The sequence below is a fragment of the Oncorhynchus keta genome, chromosome 11 (assembly GCF_023373465.1).
Source record: "Oncorhynchus keta strain PuntledgeMale-10-30-2019 chromosome 11, Oket_V2, whole genome shotgun sequence".
NCBI classification, from domain to species: domain Eukaryota; kingdom Metazoa; phylum Chordata; class Actinopteri; order Salmoniformes; family Salmonidae; genus Oncorhynchus; species Oncorhynchus keta.
The window spans coordinates 23,187,622-23,198,133 of NC_068431.1; the positions used below are offsets into that span (position 1 = coordinate 23,187,622).

At 42.2% G+C, this 10,512-nt stretch overlaps 1 protein-coding gene across 2 annotated transcripts; it reads right to left on the minus strand.

Annotated features, from left to right (window-relative positions):
* Positions 1-1,996: 1,996 nt before the first annotated feature.
* LOC118389952 (zinc finger protein ZPR1-like) lies at positions 1,997-8,959 on the minus strand. 2 transcript variants are annotated; one of them, XM_035779985.2, is made up of 14 exons: positions 8,674-8,959; positions 8,402-8,563; positions 6,427-6,517; positions 5,968-6,038; positions 5,804-5,884; positions 5,596-5,718; positions 5,321-5,374; positions 5,168-5,234; positions 4,473-4,543; positions 4,267-4,356; positions 3,748-3,858; positions 3,258-3,347; positions 2,579-2,644; positions 1,997-2,479 (listed from the first exon to the last, which is right to left on the minus strand). In XM_035779985.2, the coding sequence occupies exons 1-14, from the start codon at positions 8,800-8,802 to the stop codon at positions 2,363-2,365; spliced, it is 1,323 nt and encodes a 440-aa protein (XP_035635878.1). In that variant the 5' UTR covers positions 8,803-8,959; the 3' UTR covers positions 1,997-2,362. The 2 variants fall into 2 exon arrangements, with proteins under 2 accessions (XP_035635878.1, XP_035635879.1); XM_035779986.2 differs by lacking the exons at positions 8,402-8,563; positions 8,674-8,959 and adding an exon at positions 8,235-8,382.
* Between the last annotated feature and the right edge of the window lie 1,553 nt (positions 8,960-10,512).

The following is a 10,512-nucleotide window of genomic DNA, read 5'->3' on the forward strand; positions in this document are numbered from 1 at the left end:
AACCCGAGATAAAATATCCTGGGTGTAAGAGGGAGAAGGCACTCGCTATTCCCAAAGAGGACCACATCATGACAACCACTAGGAGCAGAGCTCCCCTATTGGGCTCCGCTCCACTCCACTCCCACTCATAGAACTAGAGTTACTGTAGCTATCGATTCCACTCCAGCAATTACCATGAGCCAATCCTCACCAATTGTGGCTGGTGTAGTTTTTTTCCATGGCTCTGTTAAAACACATTTATTCCACAGCCAACAGATCAGAAACAGCAGATTTTACCTTTGGATTGTCTTATAACTCTATAAGGCCCCTTTACAGTTCTTATTCCAAATCTGGAGCTTAAATTAACGATCACTGAAAGGTGAAGAGCCATCTGCACATTTAAAGAACATTAAAATGGTATCACATATGTTAAAATGTGGATTTTAAATCAATGAAATATATATTAGGACAAAGTTGAAGTTAACAGGCGCTTGCCTGCTGTAGCATAGGCTACAAAAAATAATTCGTAGAGGTTGATCATATAGCATTTTGCGAGCCGTGCGCAACCTTTATTTAACCAGGCAAGTCAGTTAAGAACAAATTCTTATTTTCAATGACGGGCAGTTAACAGTGGGTTAACTGCCTGTTCAGGGGCAGAACGACAGATTTGTACCTTGTCAGCTCGGGGGTTTGAACTTGCAACCTTCCGGGTTACTAGTCCAATGCTCTAACCACTAGGCTACCCTGCCGCCCCAATAAAGGGTTTCCTCTGTGGTGTAGTGCTGTGATCATGTAACAACTCCTCAGTCGCCACACAGCCTCTGGTTAACGGTAGTCTCTTACTCCAGCTCACGGGAAGTGTCGCCTGCGGTGGGCTCGAAAATGTAATTCATAAACTAATTTGTGATGCCCGTTTCTTTAGAGGAGATGCCAGTGTCAGGATGGATCAGTTTCAGCAATTTATACAAATAAATAGCATAGTTGTCTTTCCTGGTCTTGCGTCGCTTCTTGATTCATTTCTTCTGTGTTTTGGTCCTCTTTATTTTTTTTTTGCCCTTCTTCGGGGCAGAGGCCGATTCAGGCATTTTCTTGTATATGCTTGGTGTATAAGTGGCCGTTGAGAAACTAGAGCAGAACAGATGCTCGAGTTGGCTGGCAACGCTGCAAGGGATGATAAGAAGACCAGAATCATCCCCCGCCACCTTCAGCTGGCTAGCCGCAACGACGAGGAAATCAAAAAGCTTTTAGGTGGCGTCACCATCGCTCAAGGAGGAGTATTGCCAAATATTGCTGTCCTACCCAAGAAGACTGAAAAACCAGCAAAGAGCAAATAACCAACTTTGACAGTAAAGATCACAAAAGCGGAGCTCCTTTAAGAGCCACATTCTCTGTATAGAAACTCATTTTTAAATGCCAGCACAACCTGAAACAGGAATGATTGAGAAAAAATAAGCTTTGTCCGTCTGCAATGCATAGCCTACCCGACGTCGTTTATTTGGCCCATTCATAAAAATATGTGTCGTCGCAATTGAAACTACAGTTTTCGTATATAATAACATTCGCCACTGTGGCCTCTTGGATCTGGACTATGCAGGCGCATTTGATGGTGGGGTGAATAATGCCACAGATATTTTATTGTAGGCATATATGGACCAATATTGAGTTTGTTTTTTAGTAGTACTTCAACACATTTTGTGCTAAACAATGTAACATCTTGAGGTCAGTCAAATGTATATTTGATTATTTCAGTAAATGTTCTGTAGTGGTATTGGGCACGTGCACAAACGTCAGTCTAGTCTGTTTTCACAATCTGTGAATTTTAATTCAGGGCGCACATGAACAAAGGACACCGCATTGAAACGAATCTCGAATTTGTTATTTTAAGATCTGTGGGCATTTATGCAGTGTTATTATAATTGAAGATTGTGCTACTGAATTCTACAGGTTTATATAATGCATACTATACATTGAACATAGGAAAGAAGCCTCCCCCAAAAATATCTACATCAGCCATGGGTCTGTATTCTTAGTTAATTTATTCCCATGGAAAAGAACATAAGAAATTCCACTGAATCAGACCCACATATGTGAATACACATACAAGTGATTTAAATTTGGATAATTCATAAACTGGATGTTCGTTCATTTCTTATTTATAAATGCACATACTTTTCTAATCAAATGATTAACACCATATTGATTGTTTCCTTTTAAATAAGGTATATTTCAAACGTTTCAACCATATATCAAATATCATAACTGTAAGACATCAGGAGCATATGTCCTTGTGAGTCAGCAACTACAGTGAGGGCAAATATCTGAAATTACATTTATGGGATGCGTTGTTTTTGTAAGATAAACCTTCCTGCTGCTGCAGATGTCCTTACTCCTGATAGCCCTCTGTCTTCATGTCATTGAGACCAAGGTCTTCATTCTGCTCAAATGTCCTGGTGTACTTCTCAGTTGTCATCTCTGGGTCTGGGTCAGGGGCATAGACGTTCTGCAGACAAACACGACAAATCAATTCATTACAAATTAAACAACAGAGGAGACGATGCATTTGAACCTCAGACATCTGTGAAAGAAGAGTGTCTTTTACCTGGAGATAGCTGTTCCCTGCAGGGTCGTCGAGAACAACGTGCACGTCCATTTCTCCCGCCATGATCTACAGTATTTTTTTGGAAGAGGTGTTTTAAGTGCCTCTCAGCCTCCATTACACTTTGAGATGCAACAGTTTCAGCATGGGTGCTAGACTGTTCTGCATTCAAAAACTCTACTTTGTTGCTCAGCCAAACATGTGAAAGTATTCTTCTCAGATACAGCATATGTGAAATTGTTGTATGAGCTTTTGTTTAGTCTAAATCTCATGTCATACTAAGTTTGAGGATTCACAATAAGTGAATAAATGCACCTAGTTAAAATATACAACTACGGTCCCAATATACATTACATGTACAAAACATATTTACATGGTAGTTATAGTGTATTTACAGTGCAGATACATATTGTTAGTATTTATGACTTATACCAGATGGTAACATTCACAATTTAAAAGAATTGCAATAAACTCACAATGGAGACATTGGATCTTTAAAAAATATTCTAGAGTGAGACTATTAGCCAGAGTTAGTTCACAAATTGAATGCAAATAAATACGTAAAAATGTTCCATGGGTAAATACTTTGGGACGTATAATTACACTAAGGTATTATATGTAAAGTGAGACCAAAACTAGCTCCAAACAAAACAGTGATATTCAATGATTACATGCCTCTAACCTTGTCAATCTTCTCGCCAAAAAGTTTCAGTTTCTCTGTTCGATCTGAAGTGGAGCTGTCTCCACAAGTGAATGGATTTTTGGAAACAATCTGGAGGAAAACAGTGGCGGTGGATGAAAACATGAATATAATATAGCTCGAGTCCACAGTGAAAGAGACCATAGAACAGGGGTGCACAACTTAAATCCTTGAGGATGGCAGTCCTGCTGGTTTTAGTTTCTCCCTAGTATTTAACTAATCAATTAATGTCCATGATTGGCCACACCTGGCTTCACATGTCTAAATTAGGACTGGAGTTGTGCACCGCTGCCTTTGAATTACAGTACAGCCATGGCAAAGGTATCTAAGCCAACAGTGATTCCCAGGTGCCGAGTCCATTGACTAGAAGTAACACAACCAGCATTAAAACATATACAACTCTCCACTGGAGTTCAATCCCTCTGTACATCCTTCCTGCTGGATCTCCCCTACTTCTCAACAGTCTGCTCACCAGATCTTTGATGTCTTTGAGGAGTCCCTCCAAGGTGGTGAATTTGCCACCGACAGCTGCCATCCCCAACTCAAACTCCAGCTCAGGTATGAGGATGCTACATGTCTCCGACTGCAAACACAAACCGGCACAACATGGTTGAGTCAACTCCATCCTGATTCAGGAATAGCATTGCTCTCCCGTGGAAAAGGTTGTTCCATTACTGACAGGAATTGATTATGAAAAGACCCAAACTCTTAAGACTGGACAACAAATACCTGAGCCACCTCAATCATGACAGTATTCATATTATGAGCTCCATTTGGCATGGGTGCTATGAACTTTCTGCCATGCAACAGTAGCCTAAGTACCAGTCTGTTTGTGCTATCATGCCAACTCCTTGTCATGCCAAACATTGTTTGGCTTGACAATGGTAGTAATGGAGTTGGCAGAAGCACAAACAGACCTGGGACCAGGTTAATAAAAATGCTACAGTAAAAAAACTAGTGAATGCAAGATAAAGTACAAAGAGGGGGCTACCTTGAGAAGATCTCTGGACATGTCAGACACGTCAGTGAGGTGAAGAGTTATCTTGGTGCCCAGCTCTTCTGTGGCTCCACCAGATTTCACCTAAACCACAGATTAGATGGGCAAATTAGAATGCATTCATATTAAGATATTTTAAATATCTGTTAATATGCCTTGAAAATAAATACATGTGCCAAAAAAATAAAGAGGACACTTACTTCGTTGGTTCGATGTCCACAGTCATCACAGTTTGTTGCCATGATAATGACTTCTTTGAAATGGGGTATTTCTGAGGAATTGTAAAGGAGGATACCTAAACCTTGCAAAATGAAACATTCTACACTGGGCCTCCCGAGTGGCACAGTGGTCTAAGGCACTTGATTGCAGTGCTTGAGGCATCACTACAGACCCAGGTTCCAGGTTGTGTCACAACCAGCAGCAACCAGGGCAGCGTACAATTGGCCCAATAACCCACAATTGGGTTAGAGGAGGGTTAGGCCAGGGGGGGGTGTACTTGGCTCGTGGCAGGCCGGCGCCTGCCGGCGTTTCGTCCCGCACATTGGTGTGGCTGGCTTCCAGGTTAAGTGGGCGGGTTTTAAGAGCCGTTTGGAGGTCGCATGACTCGACCATCACCTCTCCCGAGTCCGTTGGGGAGCTGCAGTGATGAGACAAGATCGTAATTGGATATCATGAAAAAAGGGGTAAAAAATGAACAGTGATGTAGTGGTAAAAATAAAAATAAGTGGGTAAATGCCGATTGCCATTCGTGGTGAAGTACCACTATTCTTTCAATGGATTTTCCTGCAAAAGGAGAGGAATGGTTGCGCAAAATAAAAAAAGGTAAATGGCATTTACGTGCCTTAACCTTACACTACACCATGCTGGGGACAACCAAACAGACTGGAAAGGATACGGACAAGCTTCATGTTTGTCGAGGCTGGGGCATTGCACTCTGGACAGTTTGTATTAAACGTCAACACCTGAGGGAGAAATAAGTTATTTTACTCAAGGGTCAATTATTGAGGAAAAACTCCAAATTGGGATGCAAAATGTCTGTAAATCCCACCTCATTTCTCATACAGTCAATGTCATTACTGGGCTTTTCCTCCTCGTCTTCAGCCTAAGCAATAACAAAAAAAGCTACATTTTAAGTCACTTTTGCTATATAGAAGTTTATACTGGTGAACATGGGTCAAATTATAAATGTATGCTGTCTTGTTTTTTTCTACCTTATGAGGATTCTACACACACAAGACATGACAGCATCGGAGGAATTGCCTTTTCTAAAACAGATATGTCCCCTTACAGGAGAGTTGTGATGTGTCAAATCAAACCACGCACCTTTATTCCTAACTGGGCGTCCTGTTGGGGTGTTCTCTTGTAGTGGCTGACCGAGAGAGCCTCATCTTTCTGTGGAGCAAAGGGGTTCTCCACAAAACTGTTCCCAGATGGATCATCAATGACCTAAAATTTTATTGCCAGAAAGATTCAATTCCATTTAACTTTAATCTTGTACATGGTTGAGGCTGGGCAATAAAATTGGACTTACCAGTGTGAATACACCTTCTTTCAACTTCTTCAATTTATCAATGAACTCATCAATCTTTACAGCAACTTCTGGTGCAGTTGCCTTCAAGAGTTAACATGATTTTAGTCAACAAGCAGTGAAGTACATATGGCATTTGGTATGATCAAAGTAAACAAAGCTTATACATTTCTTAGTTGTTGGTCTTGCTCCAACCCTGCAACTGCACGGTCTATGAGGCCTTCGATGGTAGAGAGTGCTGGGGAGCAAGAGGAACAGTTAATGGCTTGAATGGGATTGAGGCATATGTGGATACTGTACATCTACATGCAAAAGTGTTATTCTAAGTAAACAAAGCTTCACTTAATACAACAGTTGGATTAATTTCGTCAAGTTTAGCCTACAACACTCCTGCCGCCTTTGGCAAATATGTGTATAAATAAAATTTAAATGATCCCAGTAAACATGAATTAATTAAAAGCTAAGGAATCTCAGCCGTAAAAGCCAGTATATTGGATGATATTGGATCTGGGACCAGGCTCGCAATTATCAGGCCGACAAAATATCAGTGGCAACATGACAATGGCATGTATGCATGAAGAGTGAATATTGTTTTCAAAATCAATAAAAACTGAGTGAGTACTTACAGCCCTTCTGAGTGTATGGGGGGATTTCAAAATCCAGTTCTGGGATTCTGGTGGTTGCGCTGTCTGCTTTGACAACTTCTCGATTCATATCCTACAAAATGAGATTACAAAAAGACTAAATATCTAATACAAGATATAAATCAAATAATACAAGTTAGATATTGTTTTCTTTCTAAGCTAGCTATATTAATTAAAAAGGTGTTCTGAAGCTAGTCTGGTCCTTAAGAGAAGCATTGACGTCAGCACAGCCAATGTGTACAACAGTCCTGACGGTGTGTTCTGTCTAAACGTTAACTATACTGTTTAGACAGAGGGTCAGGAGGGACTGTTGTGCACATTAGCCATGCCGTCCGCTTTGTATAGGAAAGCTTTGGAACTTTACTTTCATATCGGGAAAGAATTTTCAAAAAACAAAAGAGGTAAAATCACTATACATGGCAGGTAGCCAGCCTAATGGTTAGCGCACGTGTCAAACTCATTCCAGAGGGCTGAGTGTCTGCAGGTTCACTCCTCCCTTGATCTTGATTGATTAATTAAAGGTCATTAATTAGTAAAAAATTCCCCTCACTTGGTTGTCTAGGTCTTAACTGAAAGGAAAAAACCCACTGACACTATGCCCTCCATGGAATGAGACACCCCTGGATTAGAGCTTTGGGCCAGTAACAGAAAGCTTGATGGTTTGAATCCAAGCCGAAAAGGTGAAAAAGCTGTTCTTCATTTTAACAGAATCCCACATGGCAATATTTCCAATGGATGTGTTGCATAGTTTTCCATTACAGCACAAGTGTGTTGTCAGTGATTATGTTAATGTTCGCTCTAGTGTTATATTTTGGGAACTGTTTCCATCATGGAGTGTGACACTAAAGATGTGTGAAGAGCACAGTCAACCCCTGAGTCAACAGTTGCTTTGTGAGAACGTGTTAACCCATGTTCACAGTTAACCATTTATGTAAATGAAAGCTGAAAAGCACCAGTGACTATGCCTTGGCCCCAAATCAGAGAAGGTCCACTGAGGCCATGGCCCTGTTGACACAAAGCTGGGCCATGGAGGTGGAAACAAAAGTCTGAGGATTTGTAAATCAGTGGAAATTCACCACACCTTTTCCCCAAACACAAGGAAACAATAAGTGTATATTTCACGTTTGTAAAATTATTTTGATGTGATAGCAGTGTTTTGTGCATCAAAGCTAGGACCGAGACTGAAAAACAGCTTCTACCTCAATGCCAGCAGACTGTTAAATAGACATCACTAGCCGGCTACCACCCAGTAACTCAAGCCTGCACCTTAGGAGGCTGATGCCCTATATACAGAGTCACTGGCCACTTTAATAATGTTACACTAGTCACTTCAATAATGTTTACATTCTGCTTTGCTCATCTCATATGTATACTATATTATATAGTCAATCCCACTGACATTGCTCATCCTAATATTTATATATTTCTTAATTCCATTATTTTACTTTTAGATGTGTGTATTGTTAGATACCACTGCACTGTTGGAGCTAAGAACACAAGCATTTCACTACACCCACAGCATCCGCTAAATATGTGTGTGACCAATAAAATTTGATTCTCAATTGTGATGACAATTATAGTTTAGATTGAGTATGAGGCCATTTTGGTTGCCAGAGCTAGTTAACCTCTAAACATGTCTTGGATGGTAACGGAGTAGGCTAGCCCACAATCCTTAAACTCATCTGGTCTAGCCTAGTCCTGGATCTGTTTCTGCTCTTGCCAATGTTTCAAGTTTCATTAGTCCTATGTACGGGATACACATGGTTTACATCGTCAAACAAAACACTTACTTGCAGGTTCCTTCTTGACAATGCCAACTCCATTGCTGTTTTGCCATGACAATGAGTGGCATGATACAAACAGACTGGCACTCAGGCTAGCTACAGCTCATAGCCTGCACAGTTACTTAGTGGTTCAGCATATGCCTGGGAAAAGAACTGCATCCTACTTAGACTACCTGTTTTGACTTGACTTTGAGTGTGTAGGCGATGCCTTGATCCTGTATGCGACCAGCTGATTGGATTTCAGTGTTCGACCAGCTGCAGTTGGGACAGGTGAAAGAACTGATGATAACTTCTTTAAAGAAAGGAATCTTCGTAAGAAGAATACGTGTCATTCCCTACCAAAATGGAGAGAACACAACATGTTAGATGAGTCAATCCTACAGCGATACAGACAAGTCCATACGTTCAATTAACTGGTCAGTGTGTTAGCTAGCCATTTACTTACATTTTGGTAACAATTCATGCACAGACTCTCAATTTCGGTGGGTTGATTGTCTTCGTCATTATCAGCACTGATCTCCTTGAAAACACTACCGCCAATGCCACGGACATTTTCCTCTGCTATGACTGACATTATTTCTCTTCAAGAGGTTTTTGATAAACAAACTGTTCGTTTGCATATGCCGCCCGCTGTTTCTGGAACTTTCTACTATCAACATCTGAAGGTGCAGTCAAAAACACACGTTTTCATGTCTGCGTTGTATCCTTATCCCGGAAATAGACGTCAAATTAGTCTTCTTCTGTGGTGGAAATGTCATATGTTTTGTGCGCATGCGTAATACCATATGAAAGCGTCGAATCATTTATATATGTATATACACTGCTCAAAAAAATAAAGGGAACACTTAAACAACACAATGTAACTCCAAGTCAATTACACTTCTGTGAAATCAAACTGTGCACTTAGGATGCAACACTAATTGACAATACATTTCACATGCTGTTGTGCAAATAGAATAGACAACAGGTGGAAATTATAGGCATTTAGCAAGACACCCCCAATAAAGGAGTGGTTCTGCAGGTGGGGACCACAGACCACTTCTCAGTTCCTATGCTTCCTGACTGATGTTTTGGTCACTTTGAATGCTGGCGGTGGTTTCACTCTAGTGGTAGCATGAGACGGAGTCTACAACCCACACAAGTGGCTCGGTAGTGCAGCTCGAAATGTGGCAAGAAGGTTTGCTGTGTCCGTCAGCGTACTGTCCAGAGCATGGAGGCGCTACCAGGAGACAGGCCAGTACATCAGGAGACGTGGAGGAGGCCGTAGGAGGGCAACAACCCAGCAGCAGGACCGCTACCTCCGCCTTTGTGCAAGGAGGAGCAGGAGGAGCACTGCCAGAGCCTTGCAAAATGACCTCCAGCAGGCCACAAATTTGCATGTGTCTGCTCAAACGGTCAGAAACAGACTCCATGAGGGTGGTATGAGGGCCCGACGTCCACAGGTGGGGGTTGAGCTTACAGCCCAACACCGTGCAGGACGTTTGGCATTTGCCAGGGAACAACAAGATTGGCAAATTCGCCACTGGTGCCCTGTGCACTTCACAGATGAAAGCAGGTTCACACTGAGCACATGTGACAGACGTGACAGTCTGGAGACGCTGTGGAGAACGTTCTGCTGCCTGCAACATCCTCCAGCATGACCGGTTTGGAGGTGGGTCAGTCATGGTGTGAGGTGGCATTTATTTGGGGGGCCGCACAGCCCTCCATGTGCTCGCCAGAGGTAGCCTGACTGCCATTAGGTACCGAGATGAGATCCTCAGACCCCTTGTGAGACCATATGCTGGTGTGGTTGGCCCTGGGTTCCTCCTAATGCAAGCCAATGCTAGACCTCATGTGGCTGGAGTGTGTCAGCAGTTCCTGCAAGAGGAAGGCATTGATGCTATGGACTGGCCCGCCCGTTCCCCAGACCTGAATCCAATTGAGCACATCTGGGACATCATGTCTCGCTCCATCCACCAACGCCACGTTGCACCACAGACTGTCCAGGAGTTGGCGGATGCTTTAGTCCAGGTCTGGGAGGAGATCCCTCAGGAGACCATCCGCCACCTCATCAGGAGCATGCCCAGGCGTTGTAGGGAGATCATACAGGCACGTGGAGGCCACACACACTACTGAGACTCATTTTGACTTGTTTTAAGGACATTACATCAAAGTTGGATCAGCCTGTAGTGTGGTTTTCCACTTTTGAGTGTGACTCCAAATCCAGACCTCCATGGGTTGATAAATTTGATTTCCATTGATAGTTTTTATGTGATTTTGTTGTCAGCACATTCAACTATGTAAA

Bases quoted from the DNA above. Each gene is read 5' to 3' on its own strand.
- LOC118389952 (XM_035779985.2), bottom strand. From the start codon at position 8,802: ATGTCAGTCATAGCAGAGGAAAATGTCCGTGGCATTGGCGGTAGTGTT. The intron at 6,518-8,401 runs GTAGTCTAAGTA...CTCATTTTGTAG, and splicing joins TCAAAGTCAAGTCAAAACAG to GATATGAATCGAGAAGTTGT. The intron at 2,480-2,578 runs GTAAAAGACACT...GTTTGTCTGCAG, and splicing joins CAGGGAACAGCTATCTCCAG to AACGTCTATGCCCCTGACCC.